Source organism: Camelus dromedarius, chromosome 23 (genome assembly GCF_036321535.1).
Source record: "Camelus dromedarius isolate mCamDro1 chromosome 23, mCamDro1.pat, whole genome shotgun sequence".
Classification (NCBI taxonomy): domain Eukaryota; kingdom Metazoa; phylum Chordata; class Mammalia; order Artiodactyla; family Camelidae; genus Camelus; species Camelus dromedarius.
This window is the reverse complement of record NC_087458.1, coordinates 20,434,890-20,457,390: the sequence shown is the minus strand read 5'-3', so window position 1 is coordinate 20,457,390 and position 22,501 is coordinate 20,434,890. Positions and strand designations below refer to the sequence as shown.

General features: G+C 35.6%; 1 protein-coding gene across 5 annotated transcripts in view; it reads right to left on the bottom strand.

Moving 5' to 3' along the window:
* RABGAP1L (RAB GTPase activating protein 1 like) overlaps positions 1–22,501 on the bottom strand; it is a 563,496-nt gene that overhangs the window by 398,473 nt on the left and 142,522 nt on the right. For all 5 annotated transcript variants that reach the window (XM_031435736.2, XM_064478006.1, XM_064478007.1 and 2 more), the window contains one exon: positions 15,189–15,339. In XM_031435736.2, coding sequence (XP_031291596.2) covers positions 15,189–15,339 — 151 coding nt within the window. The remainder of the gene's footprint in view (positions 1–15,188; positions 15,340–22,501) is intronic.

Genomic DNA, 22,501 nt, shown 5'->3' with positions numbered 1-22,501 from the left:
AATAAATATCAGGATATTGTTCTTTATCCCAAATGCATTTCTGGAAGTTTTTTAAAGAGTTCTCTGGCCACAATGTTGAAAACGAGCTGTAGGGAAGGGGGGTTGTGAAAAAATAGAAGTGGGCAGATCACTTAAAAAGTTACTGTTGTAACAGTAAAAAAAACCTACAAAGTATTTTTTCAGTTTGAGATACCAGTAGAAGATGAAGCTTAGCTTAAGCTTCATTCTTTCCTGGAAGGGTCCCACCAATATGTTCACAACATTATACGCGTTGATAAAATTTGCACACACACACACACACACAAAAAGACTATTTTCCTTAAAAAGCTTCCCTTCCCTCTCCTCCAAATTATATATGCTTCTGGCACAACAAAACCTGAATCCACATTGGATATTCAGATAAAACTAAGGAGCATAAAAGGGAGAGTAAAGGGTATATTAGAAATGAAAATTATAAGCTAGTTTGTAAGTCCTGTTGGGTATTTAGCATAATCCCAAACATGTCTCGAATGATGAGTGTCATTCAAAAAAGCACCCTCACAAATTAAATTAGTAACATTCAATCTAATGGTTCTAAATCAATAATCTAGATAAATACATAGTATGTTTAAGATTCATATAATTATGCCTCTCAGTGATTAAATATGTCATGAATAACATCTAAACTCATTTTCTTTCGGGGAATGATTTAAAGATAATACAAATAAAGAAGCATTGGCGGTTAATGCATTTAGTGTGTGTAACTTCACTTCCACAGCAAAGGCACTGGCTAGCTTTTCCCAGAGGACTGTTTGGCACAATATCCTTCTGGCTACACATTCGCCCATTTCCAAAAAGAGGAAAAAAAAAAAAAAAAGCCCTCCAATAATCTTAAACTCTGTGTTGAGCTACTATTTTCATGATAGAATATTTCAAATTAACATGGTTGACTTTCACTGTAAGACTCTTCTCCACTATAACTCGCCGGAAGGAATGGGAAACAGGACTTATCTTCCTGGAAAGTAAGATGTATTGCAGTTTTAAATGTGATGGGTCGAGGAGTACAGGAATGAAGAAAGATAGAAGTAAAATTTAATTCTTGTTCCTTAAACTCAAATGGAAAACCTAAAAGGCTCCATACATTTTGAGAATTAAAGAAGAAGCCTGAATCAAAAGTGAATGTGGACAGCCAAAACCCAGGGGAGCAAAATTGTTCAAAAGATTCATCTACTTCTTTTGATTCTCTGACTTTCCTTCTTCTCCATCAAGTAAAAGCCAAGTATCAGTTGATTTATTTGTTCCATAAACCAAGGAAAAAAATCATAAACCTTATCTGGCAACTATGTGTAATCCAATTTATATGTACTTACATAGTATTCTTTTCATCATGAACTACTGCATAACTATTTTAGTTTTTAAACTGTATTGTCTCATCTGTCCATCTTTAATCTATTAACGAGGGTGATCCATGATTATAAAAAATTTTAACTATTTTATAATAAATAGTAAACTATATTGTGACTTTTTTAGTATATTTATCTTTCTTAACTAAACCATAAATAATTACACTCATTCACTGAGCTAATAATTATTCTAAAACTATTTCAGAAACATTTTACAGTTTAAGGTCTAGGACCTAGCCTCCTGCTACTTGAACTGTGGTTGGTGGACTAGTAATAGTGTTGGTGGCATCATCTGATGGGTTACAAATGAGAATCGCAATCCCCATAGCAGACCTACTGAATCATAATCTGCATTTTAACAAGATCCAGATGTACAGTGAATGCCCATTAAATTCTGAGGTCTGTCCTAGATAATGTTTTTGACCAAAAAAAGAAAAGAAAAAAAAAAGGCAATGGTGAAGTTAAAACTGAGTGCAAACAAACCAAAAATAGATTATCAAGAATTGACCTAGTGCTTTAACAATTAAACCAAAACTTGCAGAGGGATATAGAACTGGCCTCTTAGACTGTATTCTAAGTTTATACTCTACATAAGATCAAAGTGACACAATGTTGGCATTTAACTGTACTGACATATTTTCATGGGACTAAACACTCTTTGGAGTGCCCCCTGAAGCATCACACAATCTTAGACAACCCTTAAAATTACCAAGATAAGACAGGGTTTCTCTTGTTTTTCAAGGATGTTTCACTGCTACGGGCATTGTTAAAGAATATCCCTGTCTCCAGAATAAAGACATAGTCATGATTTAATTATAACCATTCTCTCAAAGTATTAATATGCCACCAAAGGACCCTACATTTAAGAACTGTTAGTGACTTAAGACAGCAAATGAATTTGGTACAAACTAGATAGAATTTAATACCAAAAGAATCTCTCTTAAATGGTAATAAAATCACTCTATGAAGAGTTCCACAAACAACGTAAGTAGAAATAACATCCACTACCTTGCTGAATCCCAACATGACCTGCTACCTAAGAAAAGTAAGTGACTGAGTGCCTAACTTGGAACAGTTCAGCACCCCTTTGGAGTTCAGCACCATTTTCATCCATTGCCACGTATACACCCAGGAGAGTAGGTATCCACACTGGTGAGCAACCCAGATGAACAAACAAAACAGGTTCTACACATGTGCTGCCATGCCTCTTTAGTGTTTAGTCTCAGAAGGCAGTATTTATTGATGAAAACTTTCATAAGCCCACAGTTTTATCACAATATACAGAAGAAATATTCGCTACAACTTTATGCTCCAAGCAATGTTCAAAGTAAAACATTAAAAAGAGAATTAGAAACCACAGATAAATTATGAGTAAGTCCAGTTTTTATTTCCCGTTGTGACACACATTTAACCTTGGGCTGAGTATTCAAACTTTCTGACTTCTTGTATTGTTTGTTTTCTGAGGGGGAGGTAATTAGGTTTCTTCATTTATTTCCGCTTGGAGGAGGTACTGGGGATTGAACCCGCAACCTCCTGGGTGCTGAGCATGCGCTCTACCGCTTGAGCTATATCCTTCCCCCAAATTTCAGACTTCTGTGTTAACTTGTAATACTATTACCTGAAATCAATCTAATCCGTAGATAAGTCACAAAGATAAATATTCCTAAATCAATTCTTTAAATTAATGTATTAAATAATCATATGAGAATACTTCAAATAAGTGAACATTTGAGTAAATGAGTTATGCAAATTAACACAAATCCACACACCCAAAGTTCAAAGAAAACCCTTAGACAAAAATTAGCCCAGACATAAAACCTGAATAAAAGCTATGACTCCTGGCTTTAATACTGTTCTTGCTCAAGAAACTGTCTTGCTCTCATCAGATGTATCACATATAATATAGACAAACTACAAGTCTAATAGAAATGCATCTACCTTTAAAGAAAGCAACTACTCCTTCATTCATAAGACTACGCTTGCCCTAGCTAAGCACGCCATGAAGTTTGTAAACATCAGATTGTGGAGCACCAGCAATCTTTTGTACAAGATTTACCATCTTGGTCTATAACTGATTTGAAATAATAGCACAGAATAAATTGATTCCCCAGAGGGCCACAATTCAAAATAGCTTCATGAAAGTACGCTCAGAGTCTACCGTGTGCCAATGGGTGGGAGTGGGCGGGTGGAAAGGATACGAGGGAGGGTAAGTCTACAATTCAAACCCTTACTGAGGGTAGTTCTCCAGCTCTTATCTCTCTAATTTGTCCAACTACTGCCCATTTTAGAAACTAATAAACTTCTGTATATGTTTTAGGACAAATATCAAAAGATAGGAAGTAAAATTAACAAAAACAACTAGGAACAATTATCAAGTTCTCATTAGCAGTTCATAATCAATTTGTAAATTAAGAAATATCTGATATGCTGGATATGCTAATCACCACAGAAACACAAACAGGCCTGAGAAACAAGACATATGATACGTATGTAAAGCAGATACCTTTATGAAGGACTTTCTCATAGTCAGTAATTCTCTAAGATGACTTTAGTAAGTCAGGTCAAAGAAACTGTTAAGCTAACAGAAATGCCAGTATGATTTAAATAGATAAATTCACTAATAGTTGTTCAATATTTATGTTTATTTTGATCTTGCATAATTGTTTAAAGTTATATATAATATATATACATACATATTCAAATGTTGTCTACTAAGATTCTTTCTATGTAGCATGGTTTGCTCCATAATTTTAAAAAGATGGTAAGATTTACAAGTTAACAAGACTTGCAGATCAACCAAAATATTCTAACTCCAAAATTATTGCTATTATGTAAATTTACATCTGAAAACAAGTCAATTAAATATCACAGTTTATTACTACAAAATAAAATCTGCTAGAAATCCTTAAATTACCCCTTTCACCTGAGACATAAGCAATTAAATAACGTTGCTAGAGGCTAGAGAGCAAGTAGCTGAGTCTACAGTTTCTTTCCATAAAATAGCCTGAGCAGGCAGCTGATGAGCAGTTTCCTTTTTAATTAGAATCATTTCCTGATTAATTAGTCCCAGAACTCTTAATGCAAGACTACACTGTGCCACTGGGATGAACAACAATTCCCCTCGTGGTATTACTAAGTGTCATCTTTTCCCTAGGATCAAGCTCGATCTGTTTTCTGTTTAAACGGGAAAGGGTCTTTTCTCAGTGAAAGAGAGCTAGAAAAACTATAGCTCCATGTGGAGAGGTACCTCACCAGTCTCAACAGGAAAAAAGAAGGTGCAGATTATCTAAAGGAATTCCTTCATCTCCTTAATTTAAGGTTCTGCTACAGTTTTATTTACTCAGAAAATATTGATTTTTAAATAGTACATAACAAAGATCAATTTCCCTTCTGACTGCATGATAAACTCTAGAGGACTGAACGGGACAGAAATTTTATAAACATACCCAAATCATCTTTGCATATACTTGAGCTTTAAAAAACTTCTCAAAGTAAAGATCTGAGGTCCCTAGAAAGTTAAGTAAGAAAGCCTCAGACTTCAATTAAATAATCTGTATGAAAAGAAGGAACCTTACTTAGAGTACGTAAGAACCAACTAGACAGATGGGTAGAAAAATTAAGATAAGCTTTCAATTAAAAATTACAATTATACTTTTTCAAATAAGAACTGAAGGCTTAAAGCATTCAATGGAATTGCTCCTTTTCACATCATTTTTTGCAGGTATCAAGATAAAGGCTTCATGATGCTGTCTTCAAAAAATCATTCATCTATTAAAAGATTAAGTAGCTGTTATAAACATGTCAGAGATCATCCTCTTAAAGGGTAGAAGTGATTGAATTATTCTGACAGTAGTAACAAGTAAAGCTCTCCCATAATATTCCAATTCAGGAATAAAAAAGTTTTGAGCAACTTTTACCTAGTCTATTCATCATTCATTAGAAATAAAAATGTTTGTGTGTAAAAAATTAAAGCCTGTTATAGGCTTAATAGAAGCATAAGTGATAAAATTAATTGTAAAGCTAGAAAAAGTAAAGATTTAATACAGAAAAAAAGGAACCAAATAAGAATCATAATATGTTATTATGGTATAACTATTCTTTTAAAATTGTAACATATTGAATTCAATACAATACTTAGTTTGAAACACTCTATGGAATGGATATATTAATTAAACCAAGAGCCAGTTTATGGAATAAAGCTTTAAAATCTGAAAACATTTTATAGCAATAATATCCCCAACATGGTATTTATCTAGCACATTCTAGAAGAAGTTCAAGAAATTTCACAAAGAATCTGAATTTTTCTAAGGCCTACAATAACCTTAAATTTACTCAGTGGTTCTTTTGCTTCTTTTTCCATTTGTTTATTTTTTGCTATTTGATGGAAAAAGCAGGATCTAGGATGAGTCTGCCATAGGAGACATACTCCTGCCACATTTGGGGGTCTCCATGTGTGCATATTATCAATTACATATCAACTCCATAAGCTCAAAAGAAGTAATTATTTATCTTCCAACAAAAAAGAATAAATTAAAAAGATAACTTTTCAATGACTAGTCTTGTGTCTGGTCCCTAAGAGCCACTCATTAAATGTGATGAAAAAAGTGAGACTTCAGTTAATCAGCTCTGGTCCATAACTTGAAGTGTTCTATTTAAAAAAAAAATTCGTAACTTCTAATCCAGTTCTTCACTTATAATGCCACTGACCCCTACTTTTTTCCCAGTCATGGAACACTGACCTATAGAATTTAATTCATATAGTCATTCAACAAATATTTATTAAGGGCTAATGCCAGGCTCTGGGGATACCAAGTACAACAAAATGACAGTTTCTCTGCTCTACCATGACACAGTCCACTGTACTGTCAGTTTAAAAATCAACTAAAAGTCACGCAAGTAAGAAGCAGCCTAATCTGAGAAATTCACAGGGAACATGACACCTAGCAAATATAAAACGACAAATAATAAAAACCACTTTTTCAGAGCTACATTATGTGCAGTTAAGAAAGGGAGGTAGGTAATGAAGAGAATGAAAGACACAATGGAGAGATAAAGAAATATAAACTACAAAGAGATACAAAAAGAGAAAGAAAAGATGCCAAGAGATTCATGCAGTAATCAAGCAAGAAACTACCCAACAGAAATGTCACCAAAACACAAGCAGAATCCTGTAATATGTTTGGGAAGGAGGGTTTTTGGTGCCTGCCTCATAGGTATCTGCTGCCTCATTCTTTTTTTTTTTTAACCTTGAGGCTAATTAATGGTAAACATATCTAAACATAAATGTGAATGGAAAGGTAAATCAAAGCAAAGCAAAGCCCTGGAGAAGACTCATCACACCGTATTACCCAATAAAACACACATATGCTCCTAAGTATGTGCAGATAAGTCTAACAAAGTTATTATGAAATTGGGATCCAGGAGTCACAGTATAATCCTGGGTTCTTGAAAATATCAGAGCTTTCCTGTTATCCTTAACTGTCTAGATGTAAATACAGCTTTTACGCCCCTGATCTATGCTCAACAAGCCCAAAAGTCTTCCCTCAAAACCGTGTACACCTACTCTAATTCATTAGAAAGTCATCCTTTCCTTAATTTACCTCAAAACTATTTACTATGTTTAAAGAATAACAAAAACAATACTTATTACTAGAAACAGAACATTATCACTTAAGTACATGAAAATAATTAAGAATATATTTTAAATTTTTTACAGAAACTTATTGATGCTGGGGGTAAAACTTTTAGCCTCAGACTCACATATATAACTGTAGTTTTTATACATGCAGGTGTCAATATTGATATGATAGAAAACGAAAGACCTCAGGACATGAGGACCAAGAAAATTTGATTAAAGTTATGCTGTGAAAAAACAATAAGCAAAGGTATAATTATGTAGTAAGAAACCACTGCCTTTATTACGCAAGAGAAGAGAAAATAAAAAGTACATTCTTTTAAAAAATTCTTTTTTTTTTTTTGGCAGGGGGAGGGGGGAGTTGGTAATTAGGTTTGCCTGTTTATTTTCAGAGGAGGTACTAGAGATTGAACCCAGGAACTCACGCAAGCTAATCATGAATTCTACCGCTTGAGCTATACCCTTCCCTGTTAAAGAATCTCTTTCACGATTCTCAGTTTCCTTTAATAAAGACCTCTATCTTTATCTACATGTTTAAGGCATTTACATTACAACACACTGAGTACTCTTCAGTGTCCTTGCCCCTCTTATTTTTTTGGTTAATAAATTTTAAAGATCTATAAATTTTCTGGAGAAATTTTTATAAATTTTATGGTTACACCAGTAATATACCAGTACAAGAGTCTGTGACTTTCATAACATCAATGGTACAGACGCAGCAGGAATAACCTCATTCTATCAAAAAGCTCATTTCCTACAAGCAGACAAGGTGATGACAGAGAACAGAGCAGCCATGTAATTAAGCAATGCCCTTCCTCTCAACAAAACTAGGGTTGAGTGTTATTTGACTAAGATACTGCATTGACTTTTAAAAAAATAAACCATGTAAAGAAAGAAGCAAATACCTGTCTGGCTAAATGATGTACAGAGTTTAATTTAGTTGTGAAAAACTTATCAAATTAAATATATATATAACTGATACCATAATTTGACTTTTCAATTAAATTACTCACTCAATGTTATTTGATCATAAGAAAAATACCAATTTAAACATTTCCTCTTGAGAATATCCAGTAATTATAATTACAGTACGTTCCACTAAAATAGAGTAAAAATTTTCCTTTAGCTACATGTTTTACTAAAAGCCATCTGCTACAATAATACTCGGGAGAACAGAGAGAAGACAGGCTTTACTCTGAGCAATACCAATAATCTGACAAGAATAAACACAGTGAAGTTTTATGTGTCCATACAATGCTCAAGAAAGCAGAGAACTTGCAGAGTCTTAAAACAGGCCACTCTCGTTGTTTTTTATTTATATTCCGAAAAGGATTTTTGGCAGCCAACTACCAAAGTCATACTTCCAACTTTGCCCTTTTTGCTGATAGAGGTTTGAGCCCAGGCTCTCTCTGTACTTGGTCAAATTAGACTTCTTCTTTGCAAGTTTATACTGTTTCATATTTAATCGATAGATGGTATTTTTCAGTTCACTGATTTTAAAAATTAACATGCATTACCATCCTAGCACAGTACCTGGCACATAACAGGTACTCAAACATTTACTGAATAGACACTATATTATTACTTGTTAAAATTCTATTACATCAACCCTAGGGGACCAATTAAATATATCATTTTGATGTGACATGTTTTCTGAGGTTTTTCACTTCACATACTTATTCTAATGAGAATAAAATTGTAGTAACGCTCTTCCCATTTTACAAGGTGACCAGCACTGACTCACAGACAGTGGATGTGATGTAGCTGGCCGACTGAGGTGGGAGTGAGGGAAGGAAGGAGCACACTGACTTCACTTCCTAAGGCTTCCAGGATAAGCCAAGCTAAGTCACTATGTGGCAGCTGAACCATTACGTAAGCTACTCCTATGTTCTACTCCCTTCTCCGATCCTACGCGGACATATTTAATTCCCACCTCACGTATCATCTTCCCCATGAGGTCTTCCTTGGTTCACCCAAGCAGGGCTGTCACTACCTCTTTTGTATTCCACACATTTGATTAAGATGCCTATTATAACCTGAATCATAATATACTTGACCTATCTGTGTACAGGCCTGGCTTTCCCTGGGCCATGCTCCTCAAGGTTGTGAGCCCTTTTTATCTGCAAAGGCCTAGAAACCACACAGAGCCTGGCCCATAAAAGATGCTCAATAAAGAGTTACTGAGTGAATGAGTGAGTTGATAAGTGAATGAGATTAATACCTGCCTTGCAGTCTTGATTATATTGGCAGTCATTAGGAGTGGTTTTTAGAGAAGATCATTTGACTTTATGATACAGTTGAATATGCGTAATCACTAAAACGATAATTCAGATAATCACTAGTCACGTTTTAGGGTGCCATGATATTTACTAGCCAGGAAAAAAAAAACACAGAAAAAGACAAATGTAACACTTCATATTTCTAAAAAGATTACTTCTCAATTCCATCAGCTGCTGTTTACATCATGTGCTCTTGTGAAAATTATGTGACAAGTTGTCCAACACATTAAAGTAGAAATATACACTAACACCAATATCCATTATTACTATTATCACATATTCGTATCTTGACTACTTACTAGATGCCAAGCACTTTGTCATTTTATTTAATTCCCACAATTCCAGTAGGTAGGATTATTATCCCTGCTTTACAAATGATGAAACTGAGGCTTACAAAGTTGAGATAAGTTTTCAAAATCACAAGATAATACATGAGAAGGGTGAGACTTAAATCCAGGCCGAACTGAACTAGAACTGAAATCCTTTAAAAAGAAACTCTGTGTGTGTGTGCGTGTGTGTGCGTGTGTGTGTGCGTGCCCGCGCGCGCACGTGCATACTTCTTGAAAAGAAGATCTGTCTGGGAAAAAACCAAGTTCGAGTGGTAGAAAGAAATGGCTTATCAATTAAGAACTTGTTTTAATTTTAACAAAGCATAAAGTATGAATGTTATAAATTAGATTACTTCTACAAAAAAAAAAAACTATAATCTGATATTTGCTGTGTTATATAAGTAGTGATCAGCAGACTTGATAAACTATAATACACATGCCATGTAATTACTGAACTTACACGTACAGTTCTGTAAAGCTATATAAAATTCAGGTTGCCCTAAAACATACACAATCTCCCTGATGTCATAAGGCTCATGTGTGAAAATGTGATCATTACTCAGTGGCTCCTCAAGCCAGCAATTAGGATTTAATCCTCAATTTAGAGGATTTAGGCTTTATATTCTGCTTGTTTTCCCTCTATGGGGCAGCAAGGTCACAATCCTTCCATTGTCCCTTCAGATGACCTCAATATTGGGAAGAATGCTAATTTAATAGAAATAACATCAGAAATTTCAATGATAAGCAATAAAGAACTTAGAATTTTCTACTTTATGGATTTACTAACTCTGTAACTGTGTGTTTCTTAATCTCTCTGAACCTATTTCACTGATGGTGAAAATGGGAATTACACCACTGAAGCTGTTCAGGTTCACATGGAAAGGGCATATGAAAGTGCTAGATGTGATGCCCATCACACACCCACCAGTTCTCTCAGTAAGCATTTTCTAGCATTTACTAGAGGGCAGTCCTAGGGTTGCGTGCTAAGAGTGCAGCGGTGAGAAAAATCCAGACACAATCCTTGCTGACTTCGAGTTTACAGTCTAGAGTGTCCTCATGGGCCATACTGGACTTCCCCCAGCCTCTGACCACGGCAGGACCTTTCACATCTCTGGGTCTTGGGCATGGCATGGCCTCAGCCTAAACACATCCTCCTGGGCTTTGCTCCTGAGCAGAATGGGCGACCTCAGTCTCTGTGCCGCCTTATCAGCTTGCTCACACCTCTGGCCAGCACTCAGCCATGTTACCACGTTCCTCTGCTTTCCGGAATGCCTCCCCCATTGGACTGTAAACTCCCACCACACAGGATACCAGTGCTGCTCACCTTGGTATCTCTAGTGCTTAGCATAGTGTCTAACACAGAAGACGTCTTAATGTTTGATAAATTAAAGAACGTAGTAGTGGCAGAAGTAAATAGTAGGGTGTTACACATATCTTGTTTTCCTTCTTTTTATTTCTCAAATGGATGTCCTGAAATCTGCACAGGCATCAAGAACCCATAGTAAACAATGTATTTCCTACAGTCCTTTTCTGTGCCATTCATTTAACATTGAAACATACACTGCTTTACAATGTTCCTCATTCTGTATCACTAGTGAGTGCTTACCACATATTAGGCATGCTCCGAGTACCTCACATGAATTATCTTACTAAATCCTCACGACAATTCTGTAAGGTATGCATTATTAAGCCCATTTTACAAATGAGAGAATTGAGACTAAGGATTGTTAAGGAACTTGCCCAGGGTCCCAAGCTAGGAATCAGCAGAGCCTGGAATCTGAGCCCAGGGTCCATAGTGAGCACCAACATTTCCTCCCGAAGTGGAGCTACCACTTTTACCAGGGCAAGTTGTACCCAAAAGCCTCCTGGATGCTGGCGGTGGGGTCAACATAACTTCTCCATGATTTAAATGCAACAGCTCTTCTGGATGATCCTGCTTGGTCCTCAGCTCCAGATAGTCTGCAGACCCTGTCCTGGGTCATCTTCACCTGAATCTAGTCTAGAGCTTTTCATCCTCTTTAAACCTTTTGTCCCTATAGTCTTTTCCTATCAGTCAAAAAGATTTGCAAAATTGTATTTTCTGTCGATTACACTACAAAAACAACAAGACCTGAGCGTGTGACTATTCCACACTGTAACCCCGGCCCTCTTCCCTGTTCAGCATTACTCTCTAGCCTTGACCTACTAAGATTCAGGATGACTCAATCTACATCCCCAACTAGTCATTATAAAACTCTCTATGCCAGTAATTCTGAGTGGCTCCTACCTACTCCCTGGCAAAAAAAAACAACACAGGCAAGCACATCAGAACCTGCTGCTCAAATTAACCCACTGCTTATAGCTCTCCCCAACTAGATGATAAAATTCCTGGGAAAAAGACAGTGTGCTTATACTTTACCAGCTTTACTCACAACACAATGTAAGGCTTATAGTTTAGGGGTTTAAAAAAAAAAAATAAATGACTATAAATAAGTCAACAAACGATATCAAATCCCTCTTCAGAGGGACAAAACCAAATTGTCTTGATCATCCAGTATATGCCAGGCCCTATAACAGACACAGGGTATCCCACAAAGTAAAATAGTTGTGGTCCTTGCTCCCCAGGAGTTTAGAGTCTGCTGGTGAAGTAGACATTAATCAGCTAAAACCACGCTGTGACAGGTCCCACCCCCGAGGCAACGGTCCATATGCTAATATTATGGAGTCACAAAATCAAATATATTTGAGAGCTGGACAGGTATTACAATGTATGAAGAACAGAGAGTAAATAATAAAAAGCAGTAAGTCTATGACAAAACAGAAAGCACAAACTTGAGTCAGAAATGTATGCTCTTTTTTAACGTTCTGTACTGCAGATTACACAAAGCATATTCGAGGCTGGATGCAGCCTGCTGGCTGTATGCCACCTCACCTGAAAAGACTGCTTCAGAACGTGAGTTGTTGCTTCAAACTGTGGACTTGAGCACTGCTACTACAGGATTAAGTGATAAACAGACTACTTTTTCACAGAAGCCAAATCTTAAGTAGGTTTTCTAGAAATACTTCATATTCCTTCTTCCCTATGGAATCCGATGTCTTTGGTAGGATTTTTATAAAGCAAGTCTGTTTGATCAAGCTGAACTATTTCATTAACTGACCCTGAAATCTTGCCATTCCTTTAATAAGAGAGGAAAAATTAACTGGACCAAAGGGGGGCACTACTAGCTGCTGAACCATGACCAGAAAATACCAAATATGCAGGCACCTCTTATGGAAAATCCTCTGGGTGTACATGTTCTTTCTACTGAGTGGCTGGTTAAGCTTATAGACATTCACCACATACACCACAAACACTTGCTGTCTCATATCCACCCAAAAGCACAGAGAAAGAACACAATCATCTTTAAAATACTGACATTATTCGTCTTATTTTTATTATCTTGGTTATGAATCAAGGAAGACAATGAAATTAAATATACCATTGTACTTCCTCTCACAGAAATGTTATGACTTGAGAGCTTGAACAAAAGCACAGAGTGAAAGGAGTCTGGGGATACTGTATTCAATGAAAACATTTTTTCTGTCATTCTCTCCCTTGATCTTAAACTTTTCCCCGCAAATTGTATATTCAAAACTACCCCGGTGCTTGGTATACATGGCAAAGCTTTTATCACATGTATATGTGTGTATGTCTGTGTGTGTGTGTGTGTGTGTGTGTACTGTGTTGTCAGGGGCTTATAAATAATATTGTGGGAGACTATTTTTATTTTTCTCACAAAGTTTGAAATCTTGAAAGGTATGAATCAACAAAGCCTCATAGTGTAGGAAGGGATAGAGCAGTAGCTGCTACCCCATGAACAGCCATTAAAAGTACATAGTTTGACACAACATTGTAAACTGACTATACCCCAATACAAAAAAAAAAAAAATAGTACACAGTTTGTTAATTATATGAAAAAATTATCTGATGCCAAAAGTTATGGTCTCTGGACATTTTTGCTCAGATACCTTGGTCAATAAAAATGTCTGAGCATAAACTTCCAATATAGGTATATGTATTTTATTATTTATTTGTATTATGCACAGATGCTACTGTATTAATATGAATAAGCATAGACATGTAGACAGAATGTAAAAACGATAAAAAGAATGAAAAAAACTTTCACTTCACAAAAATGCTACAAAAATACTATTAAGTAACAAATATGAGTCATTTAAAATTTTTTTAGTTTGTATATTTTTTCAATTGAGATAAACTTCACATAAGATAAAATTCACCATTTTATAGTGTACAATTCAGTGGTTTTTAGTATATTCACAGTGTTGTGTAACCATCACCACTAATTCAAGAATACTTCCATCACCCCAAAAGAGCAACCCCATACTTGTTAGCAGCCTCTCCCACTTCCTCCCTCCCCGAGCTCCTGGCAATCATTAGTCTATTTTCTGTCTCTACAGATTTGTCTACTCTACACATTTCATATAAATAGAATCATTCAATATGAGTGTTTTTTAATATGTTTGTTTAGCACTTTATGAAATGACAATTTGAAAACTTCTTGAAATTAGTTTTTTGATTCATGATTTTAATCATGATCATATCTGAAAAAGACTTACAAAGAGCCATGGATCCAAGCAGAGGTGCATCATTTGTTTCAGTCCCACCCAACAATCATTTTGTTGAAATCTGGCTGGAGATTACTCATTTTCTCAAAGTATTCTTAAGAATAAATCAGAATGTGTTGCATTTTCAGACTGTGTTGTAACAATTAGTCTCAAATTTTCTACAACTATTTGCACAAGTTTTAAACATGTCTGAAATTTCTAATTGCAGGTTTTAAAGTAAGAAAATGGTAAGAGTTTTATAATAAGGCATGCATGTAACTTTCAGTCACAAACTCAGTGATGTTTAAATTGCCTAATGTTTCAAATGTCCTTCTCTATAACATGAATTTATTCCCAAAAGCAGTCACTTTGTCATCCATTATCATAACATTAATTTTTGCTTGAAGGATAGATTAGTATTTTTTTAAGCAATCTTTATATGTAACACCCTGTGACAGCCATCGTTTTAAACCACTCATCTATCTATTTTTTTGGACATAAGCAAAGGAATTTACATTGGAACCAGAGGCTCCTGACAGAATAAGGATCTGGGCAAACTATCCACATCATTTAAGTATAAAGTTACACAGGTACAGAAGGCCTTACAATTTCATTTTAAGTTGATTTTAAAATTATACTAGCATATAATTATACTGTGTACAGCTGTATATAAATCTCATACCATAAGAAAGGTTAACTGAAAATACTTGAGATATAAGGATATTTCAATTTAGTAAATAGTTATTATAAAGTCACTCGAACGAAAAATGACAGCCAAGGCATAAAGTGTTCACAGACGACTACAGTGCATTGTTTAACGCTCTCCAACAAGTGTTCAAAACAAAAGGCAGAGCTATTCACTGAACAACACCAATACAGTTTTTAAAGACGTTCAAAGCATTTATGACTTACTGCAGCTATGAAAGCAGGATTTACTTAATACATTGTCCCATAAGAATAATATGAAAAGCTCTCCTACCTTTGTGATGAGAAGTCGGTACCTATCCAGCATTGCCCGGTTGTCATGGCAGCCTGCTAATAACTGCCATACCTCTGCTCTCAATGCTTCAGGAACACCACTCTTCACCAGAGTGGACAGCCCTTTCGGTCGTGCACCAAGGTTATTGTGCCTGAGAAAACAAGAAAATAAACCATTCATACTCCCTTCACCAATGTGAACTGCTGCTGTTATGGAAAGTATATTAATGAGTTTCTTTAAAGGTGTAAGCCTGGATCAGGAGAAAAGTGGAGGATGGGGCATGAAATAATAATATTAGCATTTAAGTTCAGTGGTATCTTCAACTCTTCTTCCTTGATCATATCTTCTTTATTGACAAACCATGTTATTCCACCCACAAGAAAGGTTTTTCCTTCCTCTCATTTACTTGTTTTAATCATCCTATGAACTTATTCATAATAATGAATGCGTTAACTATGTATTTCTAGGCAGCATTTCAAGGCATTAAAAAGAGCCACCTGAATCCACTGAGATGAACGTACGGCAAGCTAGCTAATGGCGTGTTTACGGCAAGGGTTGGGGGCAAGGGATGCTGAAAGCGAATCAGAGGCCTATCACACCTTGACTGCACCCCTGCATCCTGGCCCAAAGTGCACCCTACAGAAAGGACCTGGCCCTTTCTGACAAAACTTACACAACCTAACCAAATTACCAGCAACATACACTTGTCAGCCTTACCCATTCCCAAGGGTGTTTAGAATTGGAACAAATATCTCTTGTCACGAAGTCAATGATCACACAGTAGGTATGCTACTATGATCCTCTGCCCAGCTGAACAAGAAACTGAACTGTAGTTCCCAGTCTATGCCTAGCTTGAACCTGGAGCTATGGTCTACAACTTTTTGCTCTGATTTTATCTCTTCTTGTATTTGCTCCTCACTTTTGATGTCTTAGAGCTGATCCTACTGTAACCATCCAAACTCCAAACCTTAATGATGTAGTCTGGTTTGGTCTAATATCATCCCAGCCTCTGGTTTCAAGTTTTAAGCCTAAAAAGTCATAGAAACAATTATGGCTATTTTCTAAAATTGGCCTCCCATCTACTTTACCTACTTCTCTATCTTTACACATTCTTCCAACTCCAGCCCAGACCTCAGTTTTGGCATGCCCTTCATCTGAAAATATGTTCCATGCTTTCCTCATTCTCTCATAATCCTATCTTGGGAAAACTGTAATAACTTCCATAACTCAAAAGTTTGAGTAAACTCATCTCAGCTCAGTGATATTTTTAATAAACTATCAAATTTATATCCATTCTGCTTTCTTTCAGCCTCTTCAAGGAAAACGTGTATATTGTTGAGTTAGAGAACTGACCATACTGTCAAGGCTTAAAGCAAGACAAAGTAAAAGGAGGCAGAGCTTATATGATTTAACATGCTATTGCACCATTAAAGAACATAATTATGCGAGCTAAGTGAAAAAAGCAGGTTTCAAAATAGTATATATGGTATTCTTTTAAATACACATTCTCTCTCTCACACTCTCTCCCTAACACATACTATTTTGAAACCTGCTTTTGACATGCATAGGAAAAAAATATGGAAGAACAAACTCCAAAATATCTATGTAATAAAAAGTATTCCTTTTATTTTCCTGTGCTGTTTGAAATATTTACAACAATCTTGAATTCTTTTATAATCATACACATACACACACAAAAGTCATTTCAAGTATTTTAATTTCTCTCATGGACTCAAATTAAAATATAAATTTAGTTAATTTGGAAAAACACCATAGCTACATATATGCCATAAAGTATTTCAAGTAGAAAGAGTATTAATCATTCTTGAGGAGACCTACACCTGATTAAACTATGTGACACCTAGACGTCCTTCCAGCTGCCACTTCTTCGCTATCCAGCTAAATTTAAGATTAGCAAAAGAATACCGCACCACGAGAGCCTGGATCAGTCATAAAAGGATCTTTTTTTGTAATTTATTATTTGGTCCTGATAACACTTTTGAATAGGAAAAACATATGTGGTGTGAGAACAGCAGAGTTTCTGTATTGTTAGTGTAAAAAGAAAAACTCTGTTCACTAAAAACAACAGTGTGCAAATGGTCAAGCTCATTTCCTATGAAATTAAATGGAAAATACTCTGATTTATGCGTCCCACAATGTATAACATCATACAAGAGGAATTCAAAGTAATTAAATATATTACACGTTACATGTTATATAGAGATCAAAGTCATCACTGTGTATCTACAGCAATTAAAACTCCAATAAATAACTTCCATGTAAAAGAAACCTTCATTCAGCCCCTCACAGCACTCTAGATACCATATTGACACCTATCTTGGGCATCACATTTCTCAAAAGAGGTGCTGTATACTCACTATCCCTATGTCTTCCCTCTGCATTTATTCCCCAATTCAGCTCAACATGGCTTGTCTCTTTCTCCTAGAAAGTTTTCACTTAAGTAATAGATGATTTCTCTCCACGCTGCTAAATTCAAGGGACATTTTTCCAATCATTTCACTGTTGACCACTTTGTTTCCCTTGGCTTCAATGACAAAGCATTCTCTTTTTCCTTCCTCAGAAACCCCACTGCTGATTGCTTCTCCCCTGTTAGCTTCTTAAGTGTTTTAAGCTCTCTCTCTCCACTCTCCCTCAGTGACCTAATTCTCTTCACTCTCGTCTCTGGACTTTACCACCCATGCCCATGTATTCTGAGCTCCAGAAATCAACATGCCCAAATTAGAACTCATATTCTTTCTCCCTAAACCTGGCTCTTTTACAGGATATCCTGTCTCAGTGTCTGTCACAATTCATCCAAATTAGAAACCTAGGAGTTATTGTTGACATTACTGTCTGCCACGTGATCCATTACTAATCCATCAAGAAGTCTAATGCATTTTATTTTTCTAATCTCTCCAAAATCCACACACTTGTAACACACTTCTATCTCCACTGCCACCAGTCCTAGTTACTGTACAACATCTGCAATGACCTGCTCATCCTGCTATTTCCAACACTGCAAGCAAAATGAGGACAAACAGTTTAATTATATGTTATTTTGGCTCAAATTACTCTGTACAATGATTTATATAAGATTTTGAATCTGGAGTATCTCTTCCTACACATGCATACACACAAATTAAAGTTAATATTCAACAGTCTCTAACACACATTTCACCATATTATCCAACTCAACCAATGTTCAATGTTTCTAGCTGACCTTCAGCCATCTGTTTGGCCAGCCATAACAGAAAAAAATTCTTCTCCCCTCTCTTAAAAACCTAGACACTATTTATCTTTACAGACTGACACTTAAAAAGAGCTAGGTCATTCCTAACACTACATGATTACTAGCCTTATTTTACTGATTATTCTGGTAATGATACAGTATTTAAGAGATTCTAATGGATATTAAGCCAAATATATAGTATATATCTATGACCAGAGAGAATTCAAACTGTAGAAATAGAAATAATGTTAATAAAACAGAAATAATCCAAACTACATAAATAATCATTGTTTCAATATTTCTAACAAAAAATATAACTACATATGGCCACTGCTTTAATACAACACTAACTGCAGCTATCAGGAGATTTGGAAATAGGCAACTAGTATGACACATGCTGAATTCTGCACTAGGAACAAATATCTGATTATTCAAAAAGTCACACATAAACCAGGCACATACTAAACATATAATAATTATGCAGTTTTTGATGAATGAATATAAAGTCCACAAGGGCAGGAATCTCTGCCTTTACTTATGTATCCCAAGCACCTAGAACAGTGCCTAACACATAAAAGGCATTGAATACATTTATGAAACTAAATTAATATGATCAACTACTAAGGCTAAGCAAAAGAAGAATGCTTTTTTAAAAGCAAACATTCTCACTGATTTTAATAGGATCATAAAGCTGCTATATATTCAGCTAGTTACCTTCAAAGAAGCATCTTTTCTTGAAACTATCTGGGCATGTAAGAACTTTTTCTATTTTTAAAGCTGTCCAGGAGAGCATTTCAAAGGGAAGGGATTATTTCTAACAAAAAAAAAAAAAAAAAAAGAAGAAGAAGAAAGAAGAAGAAGAAGAAGAAAGAAGACGAAGAGGAAGAAGAGGAAGAGGAGGAGGAGGAGGAAGAGGAAGAAGGAGAAGAAGGAGAAGAAGAAAGAAGGAAGAAGGAAGAAGAAGAAGAAGGAAGGAGGAAGAAGGAAGAAGGGAGGAAGGAGGAAGGAGAAGGAGAGGAGGAGGAAGAGAAAGAAGAAGAAAGAAAAAAGAAAAGAATTCAAGAGATGAGAAGAAAAGCCACTGAATGACACTGAGTGGTCACTGATGGAGGCAGGGCAACTCTGATAGAGGGGAGGTGGGAGCAGGTGGCTAGAAGATACGAGAATGCGAGCACAGCAACTTGACTGATTTTAAAAGTTTTTCTCAGAAAAGGGAATAGCTAGAACTGAAACTTAAAGATGGGGAACAGCAAGTAAAGGTGGGGATTTGTCCTTCCCCAGTAATGGTAAGACCTGATAGGTAACCCTAGGTCTTACTTTAAGTTAAACAAGCTACATTAAGAAGAGTTTCAAGAAAAGAGACAGATTAAAGGTCATTAGGAAGATCAAGAGCACTTTGTTTTGATTTACATTTTTGCCAGGTTTTTTTCATTAGTTGAAAAAGGACTACTATATTGATGTGAAAAGGAGGGAAGCTATGGCTGTTCATGCTTACTGATTCTAATCCTTCCTGTTTCCCCAGAGTTTAGTTCTAACAAGTCTTGTGTTATTTTTTACATGTCTGTGGCACTTTTTCCCTTTCCTGTGTGTGTGTGTGTGTGTGTGTGTGTATTTATTTATTTACTTACTTACTTACTTATTTATGGGGGGAGATAATTAGGTTTATTTGTTTATTTCTAGAGGCGGTACTGGGCATTGAACCCAGGACCCTGCGCATGACAAGCACACACTCTACCACTTGGGCTATACCTTTCCCCATTCCCCTGAGTTTAGATTTTGTTTTGTTTTCCTTATAGCTTGCTGATGCTCAGCTAGGCTGAGAGACCACAGATTAAGAATACATTTGCCTACTTTGATAATAAGTACAGCCATGAAGAATACAATCAAAATGCATATTCAATGCGTATCTATTTGCTGATAGTCGAATAAAAGAGAATGAATAGTCTGAAGACAGTTTTATTTATATATAACAAACCAATACTCAATATTTACCTCAGAGGTTTGCTTATTTCTTTTGGTCAGAAAAACTTCTGCCACAAAAGCTGACTTATATCTAAGTGTTCAGGGTCAGCACTGTGTTTTCCTAGTCTTTAAAAATCTCAACAACTTGGACATAATTTCAAAACCAGAAACAGTTATCCAGAAGTAATTCTGCCCAATTCCTTTAATTTCTTAAATAGCTTAATATGCAAGTCCATGAGCACTACCCTTCTGAATATATTCAACATATAAAAGAAATCTTGCTACCACTTTCAGTTTGGTTTTCCCAAGTCCTCCCATCACAAATGTTTCCTCAGTTCCTTTCTCCCTGCCTTGCGCCCTCTCCTTCTCTATTTCACTCACTTTTTTCATGTAGCTCTTTCAAGACGCCTTACCTCCAATCTTGCTTGAAGACCTCCATTACCGAATTTGTTACAGTCTGTTTTCTATCTTCTTTTCCATAGTATGCTTTTTTTCTGATAATTTCAAATTAGTATTCGTTTTCCTTTATAGCTAATAGTATATTTCATTATCTGAATTCTTATTTTATCCATGTAAGTTTCACTTTATTTTAATACAGGGGTCTAGCTGTTTTGTAATAAGTTCAAAATAGTTTCACCTACATTTCATTCAAAAGTTCCTTGAGAACACAGGCTGTCTCCTCACTTAAAAGTGTCCCCAAAGCACAAAATGTATTGTTTTCCATTATAGGTGCTTTACCTAAATCAATCTCAGAAATATCTTCATGTAAGTACCTAGCTAGTATTCCTAAGGCCCCTTGAAAGGTTCTAAATCTAAAAAAGGTTAATGTTCAAAAAAGATATTCCAAGAGTAATTTTAAAATTTCTCAATCCTCATATAATAGGTATAAACTTTTCACAATTAGGCAAATTTTACCCTTTTCATATGAATTGTCATGACACAACCGCAATAATGAGCCAAATAAAATAGAAATACTTGTGAAAGATCCAGCAAGCTTTCTAAAGGTCTAAAAATCAGTTATCTTAGTTCTTTAAAACAGTTCCTTCAGATTCTTTCACTGAGTTCCTTGAAGTCCACTACTAAACATATAAATTTAGAAAGATTGTATTTTATTTCTGAAAAATAAAGTACACTGAATTATAGCTGAGAAACCCTGTCAATTCTATCTCAGAATTGCTTCTCCATTTAAAGCCTCCTCTCCATACATAAGATAAGGCCTAGGAGTTTGGTATGGACCTCAGCAATCCACGCAATTATCTCCTAACTAGCTTCTCTACTCAGTTTCTTCCTACTCCAAAATTACCTTTCTAACAATAAAAAGCATCATAGAAATTTCACCTTAAAAATACTTGGTAGGGGTTCTCTTTCTTATGTTGATAACTACTGAAATTGGATGATGGGCATATGAAGATTTATTGGGTTTATTTTTTTTTCCTACTTTTGTGTAGAAAACTTGAAAATTTCCATTGGTTCCTCAGTGCCTACAGAAGCATTTATCCATTATATCACAACTATCTGTTTAAATGTCTATATGCCTCTATAAGATGGCAAAATTAAGGGGTAGAAATTAACTCCTGTTTGTTCATCTTTAAATCAGCAGGTTCTAGAACAGTTCCTAAGAAAAAAGTAGATGATTCTTTTAAGATGGTTGAAAGAATCAGTTAATTGTCATTTTATAAAAAAGAAATATAACAAAATGGTTGAGAAATCTGAAACAACCTCAGTGTTTCGTTTATTCTGTTAAAGTGGCCTGCTATGAAGATACTTTCCCATCCTTCTTGACTATGAACCGCAAAGGCAGGCACTGTGTTGACCTATGCATCTCCTAGAGCCTAAGAAGATGCTTCATAAAAGTGTACTGAACCAAGTTATAAATCTCGCATTTTATAAACAGAGCAAAGATCTCAACTGGCTGTTTATTTAGTCATAAAAGTATTTTGTTTTCTTGTCCATACTGCCGTTCTCATGATCTCTCTTTAAACTCATACTAGAAAGCCCGGCAAGGGTATCAATTTTCCTATGTATTCTCTTCCTTACTAAAACGTCTACCTGCTTCTATAAAAACTAATCCAGCAACCTACCTACATTATAGAAATGGCAGTCTGTCCAACTGGTTAAAATA